At 42.5% G+C, this 20,750-nt stretch overlaps 1 protein-coding gene across 1 annotated transcript in view; it reads left to right on the top strand.

Moving 5' to 3' along the window:
• Window positions 1–854: 854 nt before the first annotated feature.
• DPYSL3 (dihydropyrimidinase like 3) overlaps window positions 855–20,750 on the top strand; it is a gene marked incomplete at both ends in the record, with an annotated part of 107,151 nt that continues 87,255 nt past the window's right edge. The window contains one exon of the mRNA XM_080699377.1: window positions 855–1,235. Within this exon, the coding sequence (XP_080555503.1) occupies window positions 855–1,235 (381 nt within the window). The remainder of the gene's footprint in view (window positions 1,236–20,750) is intronic.

Here is a 20,750-nt window from a genome sequence, read left to right as displayed (position 1 = left end):
TCAAGATGTATGACTACAATGTACCAATAAAAAATTTTAAAAATAAAGTCAGATGGCCATCTTATTCCTGCCGGAGCGCGCGCGCGCGTGTGTGTGTGTGTGTGTGTGTGTGTGTGTGTGTGTGTGTTCCAAAGCAGTCATTTACTAAATGAAGGTGTGGGTTTGTGAGGCACATCTTGGAACTGGGTATCACTGTGAGACAGTTCCGAGTTCAGGAGTAGGGGAAGCTGGGGTTCTGAGTCTGTGGCAAGTCTGAGTTTGAATGCTTTGGCTGTAAATGAGGACTTGGCTTTGGGGTGAAGATACCTGGGTTGATTCGTTTTTTCTGCAGGAGAGGATCCAAAAGATGGGTGTTTGCGAGGCACACTCAGGAGTTGGTGCGGGCCAAGCAGCGTTGGTTTGGATAGCTAGGCAAGTCAAGTTCCCCGAGAGTGAACATTTCTAAGACGTGGGACTTGTCTCCAAGTATGAAACAAGTCTGGAGCTGCTTGCGTGAGCGGGGAAGAGTGCGTGTGTGTGCGTGTGCGCGCGCGCCAAGTTCGGATGTGGGTTTGTGATGGGCACCGGCGCTGCACCGCCTGCGGGGCCACCTGAGGGCTGCGGGGCGGGGGAGCTGCGGCTGGGGTTTCCTCCGCAGCGGCCGGCGAGGGGTCCCGCGAGCAGCCAGGGAGCTCGGGCCCCGTGGCCGCTGGCTCGCTGGGGACTGGCAGGAATCGGAGCAGCACTGCCGCCTCTGGCGCGAAGGCTTAGGCGCCTCCTCCCGCCCCAGTCACTGTGGCTCGGCGCACGCTGCCGGCTGCTGCCCTTTCCGCTCCTGGGGAAGAAAGCCGGCCGGCCGCCGCCGCCTTGCAGCCATGGCCTCGGGACGCAGGGGCTGGGACAGCTCCCACGAGGACGACCTGCCGGTGTACCTGGCCAGGCCGGGCACCACCGACCAGGTCCCTCGGCAGAAGTACGGCGGCATGTTCTGCAACGTGGAGGGCGCCTTCGAGAGCAAGACGCTGGATTTCGATGCCCTCAGCGTGGGGCAGCGGGGCGCGAAGACCCCCCGGAGCAGCCAGGGCAGCGGCCGCGGCGCGGGGAGCCGGCCGGGGGCCGACGGGGACACCCCGCGCAGGGGCCCAGGCCGGGAGGAGAGCCGGGAGCCCGCGCCCGCCGCGCCCGCGCCCTCCGGGGTGGAGATCCGGAGCGCCACGGGCAAGGAGGTGCTGCAGAACCTCGGACCCAAGGACCAGGTAAGGGCTCGGGCGCCTTCTCCGCCTGCCCGGGTCCGCTTCGGCCCCACTGGCCGCCATGGCCCGGGCACAACTTTCTCGCTCGCACTTTGCGCGGGGATGGGGGCGAGAGGGAGGAAGGGGCATCATTCCCTGAATGGAGGGTATCCTGACCTCTTAGTTTGGTCTCGAGATTTGCACGTGCCCCCAGCTGTGGCTTCTTCGCAAGCGCCCTGTAAGGGTCCCAGGCGCCCCAGTCTGGCGCCCCGCGCCTGCCCCTTCCTCCCTTTCGCCCCTCTGGGCCATATTTTCAGGGTGGGTGTGTCAGGCCGGCCTGGGCTGGCCTAGTGGTTTCCAGACCTTCTCTCCCACAGAGTAACCAGCAGCACAAGTGTCTTGGCCTCTCTGGTCCTAGGATAAATCTCAACCCAGGTTCTTAGGGCTCCAGAAAATTGATGCAACGAGAATGGGGTCCTGTCTATGGTGCCCCGATGAAAGTACAGGGAGGGAAGTCTCCCCTCCCTCTTTTCAAACATCAACTCAGTCCACTAAAACTTTCGAGTGTGGAGCCATTCGACTGAACACCCGAATTTCTTCCTGGCTTCTGCCCTGGCACGGCATTTCACATCTGTGTTTGTAAAGCGTGTATTTGTGTACATAGCTTGGCATAATACCGGGTATCACAGGGATCCAGCTGTCTCTGCAAAAATAATACTGTATTTTTGAAAACAGAAGAGGGTACAGAGAGGGCACAAGCTGCAGATTCCCTGCTATTCTTAAATGTGCCCAAACCAATTCCTTCTGTATGTATTTAGAGAAACTCACGCCACACTAGACAACTGAAGGGATGGAACTAAAATCCAGCTTGTCCCGATTTAAGTGTTTATTTCGTAGACGATCAGAGCTAAGGTTCAGAAAATTCAGGGCCTGGTCAGGGCTGGAGGATTCAGAGTTCACAGTGACCCTTTTGAGTTTGGGGAACAATAGTAATTAGATGCCCTGCCCCCTGTCTAAGTAATGGCTCCAAAATCCATCCACATATATTATTCCGCACTAATACCGTCATGAATAATAACCTGAAATGGAAATGTCTGCCTCGGGACAATTCCAGTCCACGTGTATGGTATCCAGGTCTTAGTTGTTTTTCCATGACAAGACAGTGAGCCTGTGAAAGTACAGCCCTGGCCTCTCTGCCCTTTTGATTTTCCAAAGTTTAAAAACAAACTTTTAACCACTGGTACCAACAGGGAGAGGGAGTACGGAAGCCAGTGCCATTTGTGAAACAATGTCAGTGTCCCTGGGAATCTCTCATGTAGTTTGTGATTTTCACACCCTCCTTTGAATGTAAGGATTACTTTAGGCCCTGTGCACACACCCTTTTAGGGAAAACTTCTGGTATTTTGCAGGGCTTTGGCTGTTTTCTAAACTGAAGAATAGCCCTGTATGGAAAAGTTATTGCTTCCCTTCAGGTCTGACTTGATCAGTATTGAAATGCTCCCTTCCTGGCTCTAAGGGGTGGGAGAAGGGATGAACAAAGTCAGTAACAATTGCTGTGTGAGTCAGTGTATTCCCTTTGCTGGAACACTCCTGATGTAAGCCAGATAATATGCCTGGTTTGCAAGACTGGAGGATGGTAACTAGAGAAAGGAAGAATGTTCCTTCTTTAAAACCAGCAATTCTCCTGTTTTCCTCCCTTTTTGCAAACCCTATACTTTGGCTCCTAATTGAAGAATAATAATACAATCCAAGCATCAGCAGGATTTCTGGTGGTATATGGTTATTTGTAAGTTCAGGCTTGCTGTCAGCTTCATCCAGGCCATGTTATTATCTAATTTGGTTGAATCATACTGTTAAAATATACAAAATCCCAGAGGTTATCTAGTTCTGTACTTAATGGTTATTTCCTTGAGTATAGGGATTGTGTGTTTGGATTTATCTTTGTGACTGGACTGCCTAGAACATTGGATATGTTCAATAAATCAAAGTTTTAAGACCTTAAACTTCTTTAATTATGCCATTTGTTTTCCTACATAGATGCAAAATGAGCTCTGGCCTCTGCTCAAATACTGCCATCATCATAAGAACTTTCAATTTCTTTCCTTCTTTCTTTCTTTCTTTCTTTCTTTCTTTCTTTCTTTCTTTCTTTCTTTCTCAGTACTGGGCATTGAGCCCAGGGGCATTCTACCTCCAAGTACACCCCTAGTCCATTTTTATTCTTTATTTTGAAGCAAGGTCTCACTTAGTTGTAGAGGGCCTCACAGCTGAGGCTGGCTGTGAACCCATGAGCCTCCTGTCTCAGCCTCCCAAGTTCTGGGATTATAAGCATGTGCTTTAATGCCTGGCTAGACAGATTTTCTGGGAAAAAAAAAAAGTTAACCCCAAATCTTCCCCCTCATAGTTTCTATGAATTATTCTTGGTTCTTATCTGTAGAAAGAAGAATAAATATGTTTCCTTATAGTGAGATAGTTTAATGATTTTTAAGTATAATAGGCTGTTGTGTCTGTTTGGGAAGTTGGGTGATGCCACAGTAATAACTCTCAAACCTCAGTGGCTTAATCAAATAACAGCTTATTTCTTATTCCTGCTACTTGTCCAACATAGGTCAGCAAGGAACCTCTGTTCACCATGATCCTTCAGAAATCTAAATTAATGAAGACTCCATCTATCTCTACACATTTGTTGTTCAAAGAATATGTGGCAAATTATACAAACTCTTAACCTCTCTTAATGAAGTGATGAACATGATGTAAGCTCACATTTCACTGGACAAAGCAAATCAACATGATGTAAGCTCACATTTCATTGGCTAAAGCAAATCATGTATCCATACCCAACCTCAAAGGAATTGGAGGGAACGCAATCTTACCGTGATCCTGAAAGACTAGGAATATTTGTCAAATAGCTCTAATAACTCTCCAAATTTGGGGATGGACTGCTGGGGAAACAGTGGCTCTGCCCTTACAAATTTTTTGTTTTTTTTTAAGTTTGTACCTTAGCCGTGTCACAGTTTTCTCATGGCAAAATGAGAATAACAGTAACTATTTTTCACATAAGTAGTCAGTATATACTACTTATTGCTATTGCTCTTCATAATTTATTTTTGTTAATATTATTCTGTGTCTTCAGCTCACTCTTACAGGAGCATTTCATCATTCTGAATTCCTTCTCAGCTTATATTGTTTTGTAAATATTCTTCTGAAGATACAGTGCCTAGGGCTGAACTGGGTGTCCAGATGGGATATGGCCTTGGCAAAGTGCATTAGGCTACTTACTTGTCTGGATTTACACACAACATATGCTTGTGTAGTACAAGATTACACCTGATAATTAAGTATCTGTGCCCTGCTATTGTCTCTGTAGTAAACTCCCTGTCATTCAAGCTTTCAGAAACTTTTTTTTTTTTTTTTGCATAAGCTGCTGTTAAACCAAGATGACCCCATTCTGTGCTGATGCAAATGAATTTAAAATAAAATCACAATTAAAAAACTTAATTATAGGGTTTTATTTTGTCTTCCCTCTATATTCATCATTATCTTAATTCATCTCTCAATTCTATTATAGTACTTTTGAACCATAAGTCTATGTCTTTGAACTAATATTCCCAGCTTTGGACCATATGCAAACCCGAGAGTAAGTCATTTTTCAGGGCTTTCTAAATGCTTATCATAAACATATGCATTCTTTTATTTTCTTTTGTAAGAAATGATTGTAGAGATAAGGACGCTGAAGCCCAGAGGCTAAATATTCAGTCCTAAGTCACAGAGATAGTAAGTGAAAGGAACCAGAATTAAATTGATTTTTCTGATTCTGGAACCCATGCCCATTGTAGAGCAGGATCCTGCTTCATTGTTTTAATTCAAGCAGCCTGACCATCGAGTCAGCTCCTGACATGTTAATATAATAAGGCCCGATCTTCCCCCGGCACCTCTTGACACCTTCTGCCATCTTGGCACCCGCACACTAGGGAAGTTTTCAGACCAGGTGCTCAATACAAGAAACAAATGCTGCGAAATCTTTTTCTTTCAAGTTGGTCAAGAAGCTATCAAGATAAACATTTTTAAAATGCTTAGTAAAATGAAAATAAACTTTGTGCTTGGTGTGGTGGTATATACCTGTCATCCCACAACTTCGGAGACTGAGACAGCTAGTCTCAGTAACTCAGGTGCTCAGCAACTTAGTGAGACCCTGTTTAAAAAAAAAAAAATAGTGCTTGGAGTGTATCTCAGAGGTAGAGTGCTCCTGGGTCCAGTTTTCAGTACCTCAATAACTAAATAAATAATATAAATAAACTTTGACTCTGGCATAACTAATTATCACTCCCATCTTGAGGAAAGAAGTCTCTTCAACAAGTCATGAAGAGATTAAATAACACAATTATTTGGCAGGATAAAAATGTAAGAATGTTCATGAGTTACACTATGAATGTCTAATTCCAGATTTAAGATATCACTAGGAGCTATTGTGGTTATGGACCTACCTGTAAACATTTTCTTAAGTAATGTAATTAGATTTTGCCCATGGGAGACATTCATATTCCCAAAGGCCTCTTCAATTTGGCTCATACTTTTTGTTAATATTTTCTATACTAACTGCATAGAAAAGTAATTCTAAATAAAAAATAAATATTTTTCATTATTCCTCAGGATGCTTTTCCATGCATGTAGAATTTTCCTAGCAGAAAAAAATAATACTACCAAGAAGAGAATTATACTACATGAACTGCCAAGAGCAACTGATACTGAAAAACTTTGTCATTCCATGAAAACAAAGAAAATGGAATGAGGATGACATGAGCTTGTTGATAACCCCTGATCAGAACCCTGGGGTCATTTCTAGTTCCCTGCTTCCCTTGTGGCCACTTCTGTGCAATATGTTTCCTTTATGAAATCAGCAAGGGCTCTGGATGTAGAGGGAGAGAATTTGAAATAAATATGATGTGGCTCAAACCTTTATACCACCATTTGTTTATTCATTCATTCATTCATTTATTCATTCATTCAATTTGTCCTGAGCCAAGAGTTTTCCAAATGACTTTGAGAAATCAATGTCTCCTCCTCACCCTGCACACTGAAAGCCGGTTGGAAATAGAATTCTAGGTTGATAAAGGCCTCTCCAGCCTTTAGAATCCACGCCTTGTAGCGAAATGAGCTTTATCAGGCTGCTCTGACAAAGGAAAGTTTGTATGTTGGCTAGGAGAAAGGCCGCTGCTTACCTGGCTCACAGGCCACACTTAACTCCGGGAGTTTGTTTCCTTACCCAAACTTGGAAGTGTTTGAAACATTTTGGAACTTTAGTTTGACAGTATGCATTTGAAGAACATAAAAAATGCGCCTTCTAAGTAATGCTGCGATTGGCAGAGTTCCCTCTTAGTAATGGTCTCTGGAGACCAGGTTTTGCTGATGGCTCTCGTAATGTTTAAGGCAGCTTGAGTGCTGTCTGTGATCATTTCTGTCAGTGACTTCTAGAGCTGATTCTCTATGTGATTGATTTCCACCGGGTGTTATGCTTGCGATAATGTTCCTTTGAGATAGTTGGTAAAGCTTTTGAGGAGTGGGAACTCTGGCTCAGCCCCCCAACCCCACTTTCTAGAAGTAGCAAAATCTCCTTTTAGGTGTATAAGAATTTTTACAATTAAATCTTCAGGAAATGTAATGCCAAAATTCATCTATACTCTTTACATAAAATCATATGGCATTACAAAAGCAGTTCTATGTTGCCAGAGAACAATGAGAAGAGGCAGAAAACAAGCAAAGAAAAAGTAGATAAAGTATTACCAGGCTCAGAGTCCAGAACTAACCTTCATTTAGTCTGCTATACAACTTGGGCAAGTTATCTCCCTTCTCTCTGGGCTATGATTTCCTCCTTCCTAAAATGATAGGTCTGGACCATATGGTTACTATGGTAATGGTCTATAAAATTTTGATTGTCCAGCTCTATCTCCCAATTTCTTTGAACATGCTTTATATTCTATTTATATAAACATATGTGCCTGTGTGCATTTACATACATGTATACCTATTTTATTATATAAAACATAAAAATATTGTAAAAATATTTTATAGGCATTAGAAAACACACATAAAAATATAAGCTATAAAATAAGGAATATCACTAAAATGCAAATATAAACCCTATTTCCCCCCTATACTCTTGTGGCTTTTCTTGTCTTATCAGTTGGACAAGTGCTTAGAAGTCTAATCTCTAGACCAAAGATAACAGTCAGTGATTCTAATATAGCCATTAACTGAGTTTGTCATCAGTCTGAATTCTTTAGCCATATCTGCTCTTTTATTGAATAGGCTTTAAACCTGCTCAGGAGTGTGGAGGGCTGTGATGAGAGTGGAGGCGAGGTGTTGGTGAGGGCTCTGGGCTCTCTTTTTACACATGTATGTGGGATTGGGCTAGTGGGGTGTAGCTAGCAAGGGCATTTTAAATGCAATGAGGAGTCTGTCTGAGAATCTCCCTTTACCAACTGATATTTTTCTTCACCCATTTACTAAAAAAATAATTCACTAAACCCCAGCTATGCAGGTGCACAACTAAAAACAACTTTGTTGGAGAAATAAAGATGAAACACACAATTCTGGGTGCGGCGGCTCCTGCTTGTTAGTCCAAGCTCCTCAGGAGGGTGTTTGAGACCAGTCTGGGCAATACAGTGAGACCCCATAGTTAAATAAACAAACATTAACCATAAAACAATAGGAAAACATACATTGTATTTATTATAATCTCCCAGAGAAAACTCCATTAACCTCAGAGTGTATTTGCTCCCTATCTGTATATGTGTGTGACATGTTTCCAAATAAATTGGAAGATTCGGTATTTATGTGTTCAAATGACATTTTCCCACTCACCAGAGTTTGGATGCTATGCCCCTCACAAATTCATATATTGAAATTCTCCCTCTACCCAGTATGGTGGTATTAGGAGATGAAGATTTTTGGAGAATGACTGGGTCAGGAAGCTGGCATCCTCATGAATGAAGAGTATTAGTACATCATAAGAAGAGGTCCCAGATCGCTGTGTTGGTCCTTCCACCATGTAAGAATAAATCAGGATGGCACTGTCTATGAGACAGACAACAGGTGTTTACCAGACATGGAATCGCCTTGATACTAGACTTTCCAGCCTACAAAACTCTAAGACATAAAGTTCTATTGTATATAAGAAACCCTTTTATGGTAGTTTGTTATGGCTGCATGAAAGGCATATGATATTACTTTAAAGGTTTTTATTTTTTGGAGCGGTTTTATGTTCACAACAAGGTTAAGTGGAAAATACAGAGTCCTCCTATGCCCCTGTTCCAGTCTCTCTCTCTCTCTCTCTCTCTCTCTCTCTCTCTCTCTCTCTCTCTCCTCCCTCCCTCCCTCCCTCCCTCCCTCCCCCCCCCCTCCCTCCCTCCCTCCCTCCCTCCCTCCCTCCCTCCCTCCCTCCCTCTCTCTCTCTCTCTCTCTCTCTCTCTCTCTCTCTCTCTCTCTCTCTCTCTCTCTTCCACCCCAGACTGGTAAATCTGTTACAATTGACTATACTGATGCATCATTAACATTTGGAATACACATAATTTACAGTAGAATTTTTGCTGTGTGTTGTACATTCTATGGGTTTGGATAAATGTAAAATGACATGTGTCCACCATTACAGGACCTTACAGAATAGCTTCACTGGTCCCAGAGTCCTCTGTTTTCCTTCTTAATCTCTACCTCACCTGCAACATCTGAAAACTGCTGATTGTTTTTCTGTGTCCACAGTTTTGCCTTCTCTAGTGTGTTAAATACAGGTCATCCCTCGTATCCTCAGAGGATTTGTTTGAGGATCGCCTGCAGGTACCAAAACCCACAGACGAAGTCAAATGCCTTTTCTGCATTGATGGATATAATTTTGTAGCTTTTCTTGTTAAGACCATGGAAGTGATGCATTATATTAATTAACTTTCAAATGTTGAAACAGTCTTGCATAACTGAGATAAATCTACTTGGTTGTGGTAGGGATGCAACTCTTATGCATTATTGGATTTGATTTGCTAATATTTTGTTGAGGGGTTCATGAAAAATATTGGTGTGTTGTTTTCTTTTCTTGTAATTTCTGTGTCTAGTTTTGTTTTTACAGTAATGCTGGTCTCACAGAATGAGTTAGGAACTATTTCTAGACTTCTAAGTGATTATGGATAATTGGTTTTATTTATTTCTTAAATGTTTAGTAAAATTCATCAATGAATCCATCTGCTATCTGTTTTATAAAGTTATTAATTATTGACATAGATATACATCTATCTATTTTTCTTTCTAACATGAGATTTGATAAATTATACCTTTCAAGGAACTTGTCCATTTCATTGACATTATCAAAATCGTGGACATAGAGTTGTTCATAATACTTGTCTTTTATACTTTTCTTTTTTTTCTTTTCTTTCTTTCTTTTTTTTTTTTTTTTTTTTTTGGTGGTTCTGGGGGTGGAACCCAGAGGCTTTCTACCTCCGGGCTATACTCCCAGACCCATTTTTTATTTTATTTGGAAACAGGGTCTCACTAAGTTGCTGAGAGCCTCACTAAGTAGCTGAGGCTGGCTTCGAACCTGCGCGATCCTCCTGTCTCAGCCTCCCAAGCACAGGGATTACAAGCGTGCACCACCACGCCCGGCTCTTTTATACTTTTAGTATCATGAGATATATAATTTGTTCCTTTTTCATTTCTGATATTAATGATTTTTTTTTTTTTTGCTTTTCTCCTTGTTTCTTAGTTAGCCTAGCTGGAAGCATATCAATTTTATTATATATATTTTAAAGAACCAGCTTTTTTTCCCCCAGGGGAGAGTATTAGGGATGGAACCCAAGACATTCTACCTCTGAACTACAACCCCAGTCCTATTTTTTATTTTTTATTTTGAAACAGGGTTTCACTAAGTTGAGGAAGGCTTCACTAAGTAGCTGTGGTTACCTGCAAACCTGCGATCCTCCTCTCTTGGCCTCCCAAATACTGGGATTACAAGCGTGAGCCACTGGCCTGGCTAAGAATCAGCTTTAGGTTTAGCAAGGCATGGTGGCACACACCTACAATCCCACAATGGGAGGCTGAGACAGGAGAATAACAGGTTCAAGACCAGCTTCAGCAAGTCACTGAGGCTCTCAGCAACCTAGTGAGATCCTGTTAAAAAAAAAAAAAAAGAAAAGCCGGGCGTGGTGGCGCACGCTTGTAATCCCCGCGCTTGGGAGGCAGAGACAGGAGGATCGCGCAGGTTCGAAGCCAGCCGCGTGCGCTGGTTTAGGAGACCCTGTTTCCAAATAAAAATGTAAAAAGAGATCTGGGAGTGTAGCCCAGAGGTAGAAGGGCTTCCAGGAACCCCAGTACCACCAAAAAAAAAAAAAAAAAAAAACTGGATGTGATGGTGCACGCTTGTAATCCCAGTATTTGGGAAGCTGAGACAGGAGGATTGCAGGTTCATGGACAGTCTCAGCTACTTAGTAAGGCCCTTTGCAACTCAGCGAGACCCTGTTTCAAAATAAAGAATAAAAAAAAAATAGGGATGGGAGTGTAGCTCAGAGGTAGAATGCCCTTGGGTTTCATTCTCAGTGTCGCCAAAATACACACACACACACACACACACACACACACACACACACATATATGTTAAAATGTGTTTTATAACCCATCATGTAGCTTATCTTGGCAAATATTTCATATGAGCTTTAGAGGAATATGTAATCTTCTGTTGTTGCATGAAGTTGTATATGGACACTCATTATTGACAGGGCTGTTAAATTATGTCTTTACTGATTTTCTGCTTGTAGGATCAGTTCATTGCTGATAGAAAGGTGTTAAAGTCTCCAGAAAAAAAGTGGATTCATCTAATTCTCCTTGTAGTTCTATCAGGTTGACAAAAGAAACCTTCAAAACTGAAAAGCAAAGAGGAAGAAGCGTGGTACATAGGATGGATGCCCTTCCTGTAGCTTCAGGGGCAGGACTTGAAGGTGTGCAGAGCAGCGAGCCTTTTGTAAACTCTGTAAGCAGAGTGCAGCCTTGGGTGGAGGCAACACTGGGTGAAGTTCAGGGGCACGAGAGCCAGGAAAATAAGGACACTATAAAAGACACGAGAAAAGAGTGTTGCATCTTAACTGGAAACCAAAACATGAACAGAAAGAAAGCTAACGTCATAAAAGTAGCTCTAACTAAAAGAGCAGGGTTTTTTTTTCTCTGCCAAAGTAGTTCCCTCAATAATCTTTTAGAATTTTAATTTTCCCTGGATCTGGGGATACAAATAGGAAATTGAAAAGATGAGTTCTCATGAAACAGTACCTATATGGAGTACTTATTTATGCAAGACGATGTCTTTAATACTCATCGCAACTCTGAAAAAATAGTATTTTTACTGGTATAGCCCCATAATGCAGAAGAGAAACTGAGAGTCAGAGAGGTTTCTGGAGTTCCTATAGCTATATAGTAAGGAACAGACAAAGTCAGCATTTAGGCCCAAGGACAGTGTGTTGCTTTCTACAAGCCATGATGCCGTTCCCTGCTATGGTGACAGCTGAGCAGCAGAGCTACATGGGACCCAGCACCTGGCGCTGGCTTGACTAAGAGGACTATCCAAAATAAAATGCCTACCAATGGGGATTTAAATCAAAACAAGAAAGCAGAATTTGCCCAAGTCCATAAGGTGAACATAGTATCTAGGGACCAATACCAGAAGCTCTGAGACCCAGGAAAGAGACCAGGAGATAGAGCAAGAGAAAGCAGAAATGGAAAAGGCCCTAGACAGCAGTCTCCATAGGCCACAAGAGCCTTGTAACACTTTTTATCAGCTACTAGCATTTGCAGGTGGCTCAGCCTGATAATGGCACCCACTAAGGACAGATAATATTCAAAAGATGGTACCAGAGATAGGGCTCGATCCTGATCCCCATGGCCCCGGAGCCCACCTGTCACTGTTCTAGAAGGTCTTTACTGAGAGCCGGGCCATTTGGTTTATTTCCAGGAAGCTGATAGAGAAGAGATGTAATGCTTATGTTTGGTTGAAAGTGGGCTAGGGAGGGGCTCTTTTCCTCTGGGTAATATTCCCATAACCTGCCACTGAGATAGCAATAAATAAAACCAATGTAATGGAAAATTGCATAATAAATGGATATTGATGAGAAGGGAAAGATACAGTGGACGAATGATAGCTCATAACTTTGTTAGGGAGGGAAGACTGTATCCAAAGATATAGTTTTCTCCTACACACCACCCAGGGAGAGCCACGAAGCCAGACTGGCAGGCACAGGGTGAATAGAGGTCTGTTTTCTGAGATTCCAGGGTGGGAAGGGGGACTTTGAAATGGGTATGAGGGGTGTGAAGTGAAGACTGTGTATCTCCCAATGCATCTTGCCTGCGAAAAGTTTATAAATGATGAAATGTCCCTATTTATCTAGAAGTCTGCAAACTTTTTCTATAAAGAGCAGATAGTAGGTATTGTAGATTTTGCAAACGATAGAACCTTTGTTCTAACTACACAAGTACATATAGCAAAGCAGCCATATATTATATGTCAACAAATGGGTGTGGCTGTGAGCCAATTAAACTTTATTTATGGAAACAGGTAGTGTCTGGATTTGGCCCATAGGTAGCTTGCCAACTTTTTTTTTTTTAATATAGGAATAAGGGTACTGTGTGTGTGTGTGTGTGTGTGTGTGAGAGAGAGAGAGAGAGAGAGAGAGAGAGAGAGAGAGAGAGAGAGAGAGAGAGAGAGAGAGAGGCTGGAGATCGAACCCAAGGGCATTCTACCACTGAGCTGCAAGCCCAGCCCTTTTTATTTTGAAACAATCTCTCATTAATTTAGTTCATTGCTGGCTTTGAACTTGTGATCTTCCTGTCTCAGCCTCCCAAGTACCGGGATTATAGGCATGTGCCACCATGCATGACTTCCATAGCAATTTTTCAATCAAATGATTCAGAAATTTGAGGTAAATATGTTAACTAAACAAAACAATCTGAAAAGCTTAGAAACACTTGTTCCTCTTTCAGGATGCCTGAAATTAGAGGAGGAAATTAGAAAATAAATACATATCTGACATGGAAGAGGAGAACAATGCAAGATATTTAGAGAATGCAAGTTGTTGCAGTGGAAGCAAGGCTCATTGACGAACAAAGACAGGAGAAAGGGGGAGGTTGGAGAGGACAGCCTGGAAATTACAGTGGGAAAGGAACAAAGGAAGTCCAAGTGACTAGGAAGAAGGCCAACCTGAAAATACAGCTTGGCTGTCATGCTAGAAAAAGAGAGGCAGGAAGGCGGTAATCAGCTCACTGCTGCAAAGAAGAGAGATAACACGGGAAGAAATCCTCTTAGGTGTGGCATTATTTTGTTATTTAGGATGTGGCTTTATTTATTTATTTATTTACTTATTTATTTATTTATATTTTACCTATGCATTTATTTTGGTTCCAGAGACTGAACCCATGGGCATTCAACCACTGATCTATACTCCAGCACATTTTATTTTGAAACAGGGTCTCACCAGGTTGCTGAGGGGCTCATTAGGTTACTGGGACTGTCCTGGAACCTGTGATCTTCCTGTCTCAACCTCCCAAGTATTGGGATTACAGGTGTGTGCCACCACACCCACCTAGTGTGTGTGTGTGGCATTATTAAGTGAATGGAGAAAATGCTGGGCTCACTCATGCCCAAGGCAGGCCAACAGATTAAATTAGGGAGTTTGGGGGAGGGGGCTGAAATGGTGGATTGTTTATATAAAAGTGTGCTTAGGCGTTTACAGGGAAGGGATGCACATGGGAGGCTGAGTTCATTACTCTTCTGAAGCAGTGTTCTCACTGCACAGGAACTCTGACTTAGAGACCAGGAATTCAGCCAGGACCGGGTCCTCTCGAGACCTTCAGTGAGAGCCCGTGGCTCTGCACCACTCGCTACCTCATTTATTCTTCCATTTTCTCGTGGTGAGTCCAACATATGTTCACTGAGCATCTACCAGGGTCCTCAGCAGTCAGAGATCTACCAGGTGCGTCAAGGGACTGTGTAGTGATGGAGGCTTCAAAAGTGTGTGCTCTGAAGGGCGTGGCTCTTCTTCAGTCCAGAGAAGGGAGAAGGGCGGAGATTGCTATTTAGGAAAAGCTTTTCCCATGTGAGGCAGATTTCTTTAACTGGATTGTGGAGTCAGAAGCATGAGCAGTTTCAAAGATCACTTTGACCCATCCTTAAATTTTACGAGTAGACAAAATGAATCTGTGAGAAGGAAATAAGGAAGATGAAAAAAAAAAAGAATGCTTATTACATGTCAAACAGGTTTTTTAAATTGTAGTAAAATTCACATAACACATAATTTAACTTTTTAACCATTTTAGGGCACAATGCACTGGGATGAAGTTCATTAATAGAATTATGCAGGCACAACAGCTATCTGGTTCTAGAATTTCTTCATTGCTCAGAAAGAAGACCCGGCGCCCCTTCCTTCAGCCTCTGGGAATCACTGTTGTGTTTCTTGTAGGATTTACCTATTGTGGATATTTCATATAAACAAATAATATGACACGTAGCTTTGTACCTTCAGCTTCTTTCATCTAACAAGGCTCATTCATATCTTCACACATATCAATATTTTATTCAATTTTTGACTGGATGATATTTCTTATGGATGATATGGCCATACCAACTCATCAACAATTATATGGTTTAGCCACTCATCATTTGATAGATACCAGATTGATTTCACTTTTTAGTTATTGAAAATAATTCTGTTTTGGTCTCTTTAAAAAAAAAACAATTTACACTTATTAATGTAATCCTGCTCACAAAAATCTTTGAAGGGAGGCACTACAGTGATGCCTAGCCTACAGATGAGAGAAGAAAAATTAGTTCACTTTCCCACGTTACACAGTTAATAGAAGGTAATTGGGAGGCTGGAGCTGAGACCCAGATTTCTCACTTCCCCACCCAGTGTCCTTTAGCTGTACCCACCTAGCTCAGTTCTACACAGGAAGACACACTGCTGTCTGCTGACTGAGTTTCTTCCCTGTCTACGACAGTCTCCTGAGCTCAGTATAAACTAACTAATTAAATCCCTCTACTGAATAATACTCAATAAAACAAAAGGGAGAACTGAAGATTATTTTTTAAGAAGTCAGCCTATGCATCTTATTAAATAGCCAATGTATACCTTCCTAAAGAACATTGACCCTCACTACACGACGATGTAGAATTGGGATGCACCAATAAAATATTTTTGAAAAATAGTTAACGTATAAGACAACCCAAACATTCAGTAACAGGATGTCATGAATAAATTATAGCATATTTATAGAACCCAATACTACAGATCCATGAGAGATGGTGCTGTGGAAGAATACTGGTGGGAGACAGTGTGTCCGGTGTACCTTGTTTCTTAGCCCTCTGTAGGAAGGAATTGTGAAATCTTCAGCAGGAAAACTGAGCTTTTAGAGAGGTTCAGTAGCCTGCATAAACTCGGGCAGCCCTCAAAGCCAGAATTCTTTTCATACCCCCAGACCTACTTCTTAGCCACATCAAAACCTAAGTGGAAATTTAACAAAATCTTAGCAGAGGTACATTTCTGAGCAGAGGGATGATGGGTAACCAGTGTTTTCCTCTATCCCTTCAGTTACGTCTTCCACATTCTGTACAATGTCTCAGTTGCGTTAGTAATTGAGTAAGAGCAGTGTAGTTTCTCTTACGAAGAAGCGAAATCAAAGTCAAAACAATTTTGAGTAAAAAGAGAGATCAAACCTCTTGTGAACCACAGCAAAACATAAGAATTTTAAAAAATATGAGCACAGCAAAAGCAGAGAACAATGCTGGGGAGAAACTTAAGCAGAGGTGCAATTTTGTGCATACTTTCTTTATCGTCTCAACATTTGGGAACTATTAATGGTGCTGACCACTCCTTTTCCCTACATAAGCATTTCTGTTTCCCAGTTTCTTCTGCTGATTTCAGAGAACATTAATAAACCATGCTAAATCATCAGCCGTGCAAGGTCTGGGGCGACACCGTGGAGACCTGAAGCATCCCGCTATTTCAGTGATACGCCTCAACTCTGTAACCCTTATCCAGACTTTTACTTGGCTCTCATTCCTTAATATTGCCTTGAGCACTTGCATGAGCCTGATGCTTTCTGCACTGTGTAGGCTCCACAAAGGATTTGAGAAATAACTCCCCTTCGTACTGTTAAAACAAAAACAATATTAGCTTGTTTTTGTTTGTTGCCTCTGAGAAGAAGGACTTCATGAAAACTTCTCATTGTCTCTAAGGACTTAGGTTGTTGATCTTTAATTCTGAAGTTCCCTCCAGCAGTGATGTGGTTCTACAATAGCTCTAATATTGTCATAATTTCCATAGAAACCGTCTGCAAAGCTGCAACACAGGATTACACCCTCCCTGCAGGCTCAGACAGGAAGGCCAGATGGGTTATGAAGGGAAAAAGGCCCTCAATGAGACATAAATCACTCGGTGAGGGAAGAGACGAGGGGGGAGGAAATCACTTTAGGAGAAAAACTGTGTTTGGTACAGTCTTTGCCAGAGGGTGAAATTCCTGAATGAAGTGGTCAGCATTGCAGCCTCTTTCCTTAGCAAGTGGCCTAGTCCAGTGTCTGGTACTAATGAGGCTGGAGACAGAGAATGCTTTTTTCTGCAGGCTGCTGATTTCCACAGGTCCTCTGCCACAGACAGTCAGCTCCTGTGCGTGTGTGAAGACAGGCATGGGAAGCAAGGTACAACGCCCACCCTTGGGAGCCACGCTGGACCTTTCACATGACTACCCGCTGAACTCTCAAGGAATCCCTAAGAGGAAGAGGTCATCCTTCCCATTTTGCAAGTGAGGTACCCAGGTCACTCGTATGCACTGTCCTTCACACCTTAATTTCATCCTTAGTGCTTCCAGGGACCGTGCCCCGTGCTCTCAAAAGCTGAGTGCACCTCTGTCTGATAATTAGTATTCTCCATTATAAGACCCACTAGCCTGAAGTCCTTTGTGGACAATGCTAATGAGCGCCAACCTACAGTTAACTCATAGTGGGTATACAGTATATTTTTTTGAATAAAAGGATGCATAAGAAAGTCTTAGCAGCTCTCAGACTCTATCTTTGTATTTGTATTCCTGGGAGTTATCACAGTGCCTGGCATATACAGACCCTCAATAAATATGTACGTGAAGTAGTGAAGAATGAGCTCAATACATGTGTTGGGGACAACCAGCTTTTGTGACTATAGATGTGGTGTTGGATTGGCTGGTAAGCGATCATTGTCACATCTGGCCAGACAATTTAAGCACATGATTTTCTGCTAGTGGCTTGGCTCTCTTTGCTTTCAGAAGTGCGTCTCATTGCATGACAGCTCTTCAATTTAATGAAGGCTCACCCCCAACCTGGAACAAAGAATAGGTGTCTGAAATTCAGGAGAGCAAGCATGAGACATTTTTCTATTGTTGTTGTGTAAATTTGGTCAAATCCCTTCACTTTTCTGTATCTTAGTTTCTCCATTTTCAAAATAAAACTGTAGTTGAGTTAGATATAAGATTTTCTGGGAGCACCCTCCTTATTTTTAGGGTCTTTTTTTGTTTTTGTTTTTGTTTTTTTTTTTTGTTTGTTTGTTTTTTTTGAGACAGGGTCTTGCTATGGTGCCCAGGCCTGCCTCAAACTTGTGGGCTCACTTGATCCTCCCACATCAACCTCCAGAGTAGATGCACATCACCATGCCCAGCTCATGCCTTCCCTTTTCAAACATGATAGTCTTATGAATACCCCCCCCAAAGGAGAGCTGCTTAGAGAGAAACCTTGGCACCTTCCTTTTGTTTGCCCCACCTCCACTTCTGGGCAGCCTCTGAGGAAGCTCAGTGGGTAACGATCCTAGGTGCACACAGTTCAGTGCTCCAGTTCTAGCTAGTAAAATCTATTATGTTTAGGAACTTCTGGCTCTAAAGTTCAAGGGTTCTGGAGATATGGGAACCGAACCCTACCGTGTATGTAGCCAATCTGAGCTGATGCTATGTACCACTTATCCTTACAAAGAGCTCTCTGGATGGAGATGAATGAGCATGGGACTTGGGGTCATAATTGCTGACTTTAGAAGTCAGAACCACCACTTCCCCCAAAAGTTATTACCATGGAACACATCATTCCTCTTCTAAAGATTGAGGAAGGTGTTCTTTCATGATTTTTATGAGATTCATAGTGATAGCTACCAGTTATGGTACAATTAGTAAGTCCTTAGTAAATTGTTTGGGAACAGACATGAGCTTTGAGTATAATGGTTATATCAAAATTGTGAGGCTTAATGGCTAGTCATCATTTCTCATGGTGATCTTTTATTGAGCAGTCTTAAGAGATGAAGTAATGATTCCCCCAAAGCATAGTCTTGCCTCAGCTTACAATAAAAGTAGAGAGTGTGCAAGGTCTGTGGTCTTCTCATGTAGCGGAACCCATAGTGTGTACTAGACATCTATCACAGGCTCTTTGCATGAACCCTGTGAGACTCTGTCTAATGCTTTAGACTGAAGCGATAAAATCCTTTGGCCCTGGCCCAAATCTTCTGTTTTCCGCCAGCATCTTGTTCGATTGTAAGTAGCGATCTCGGACTCTGCACAGTTCTTGACATATTATGTTCATTCAATTATTATAATAACCCTATGAGGTAGGTAGTCCTAGTAACCATATTTTGTACCTAACAAAACCAAGTTTCAGCAAGGTTCGGTAACTTGTCAAATACCACATAGCTCTTATGTGGCAGAACCAAGATTGAGCTTATATTATTCTAAAAGTTACAAACTTAACTAGATTTCCCTCTGAGTTATATAAGCATTGTACAGATGTTATTTTTTATAAAAATATAATGATGTGAGCACTAAGGTATTGGCCCCACAGATATGTGTCAATAAATTGTGATTCTTGCTCCTCACTGCATACAAACTTCCCATTTAAACTTTTGTGGAAAACCTGGAGTTAGTAATGGCCATGCTGCCTGGTAGTTGCAGGACATTAAACACGATCTTTAATATCTCTGTAACTGTCCAGGTTATGCTATAAAAACAGACACACTGCTAGGTACTTCAGCTGGAGGGGATTTAACTAAGAAAATTGATTATACACGTTGGAATTAGAAAAAGCAACAAAGGAAAGTAGAGGCCAGGCCAGAGATAACAGCTGCAGGAAGCAGCGCCCCCCTCCCCCAGGCTGTGTGAACAAAGAGGTGGGGCCACCCCGCAGAATCAGCTGCTCCTGGGTCCCCTGGGACAGGGAGGGCAAAGGGAGCCGCAGGTGGTGTAGACCTCAGCTACAGGAGAGAAGCTGGCAGGACAGGGAAACAGGGAAGCCCTCTGCTTTAATTTCTTTGGCCTCTATCTCCATTTTCTGCTTTCTCTTTGCAGAAGCTAATAGGAAGTTCACTGGTCATAGCCTGAGTCACACATTTGTAGAGTCCCAGCCAAGTAAAAATTAAAATATATGAAGTGAAGGAGGGTGGGCTTGGAACTGAAAACTAGGAGTCAAGAACAGGGATGATTACTGTCCTTGGTCCCAGATCTGTAAAGTAAGACGATTTCTGTCTCATTAGATTCTTCCAGAGGATTCAAAGAAATAACCACTCAGGTGTTCACGACTGTTTGCAAGTGTCCAATGCAGGTCGCCTCTCTTCTTGTGCTAAGCTTCCCTGTTTTGCAGTGGGACTCGGGTGTTTCGCTTGCGCTTGCAGCAAGATTATCAGGCCATCTGGGAAGCTTGCCTTCCTAAGCTCCTTGTGGAGACCAGGCTTCCAGACTGAGCACTTGCCCTGTGAGTCAAGAGGGGAACTTTCTCCCTGGAGAGATGTAATTAGCCGGTTGTCAGGATGGTGGTGATAGATGAAGCGCCTGTCTTAGATTGGATCTGTGGTTGCTCTGATGTGGGATTCTCACTATATTTTATTTGTCATCCTACTTCCTTTCCTTCTCAAAATAAAGCCTTGCTTTTCACTTCTCTCTTTTCATTCTGTCTTCAGACAAGATAAAATGGCCCCCACTCAGCAAGAGTCTCATTGCCAGGCTGCTGTGCTGTACCCAGGTTCTTTGAGTAGCACCATCCTCAGGGCAGACAGCTGAAGGGGCCCAGGCTTGCATTTCAGTAACACAGCCAATAGTGAAGTGCGGGTTGTGGAGTGGACACAAGCCACCTTTCTCTGTGTCGGCCTCTGCTCTGTGTTTTATCAGCTTGATGACCTTAGGCAAATCATCTTCTGGAGCCTCACTTTCCTTGACCCTGGTAATTGTATGCATATTGTAGGTGGCTAGAAAATTAAAAGAAGAAATCCCTGCAACCCTTTGATAAATTCCCAGTAAATGCAAGGTATTATTATTGCTTACATACACTATTTTTTTTCTTTGACCAATTCTTGATAAACTCAGAGTACAATTTACTGATTTTTTTTTTTTGCAGTACTTGGGATTGAACTCAGGGGCGTCCTGCTTCCAAGCTACACCCCAAACCCTATTTTTTATTCTTTATTTTGAAACAGGGTCTCACTGAGTTGCAGAGGCCCTCACTAAGTAGCGGAGACTGTCCTCGAACCACCATCC

The sequence above is a fragment of the Muscardinus avellanarius genome (genome assembly GCF_963383645.1).
Source record: "Muscardinus avellanarius genome assembly, chromosome: 7".
Taxonomy (NCBI): Eukaryota; Metazoa; Chordata; class Mammalia; order Rodentia; family Gliridae; genus Muscardinus; species Muscardinus avellanarius.
Note: the sequence above shows the minus strand (reverse complement) of the source record. Positions and strands in the feature narration are given on the sequence as shown.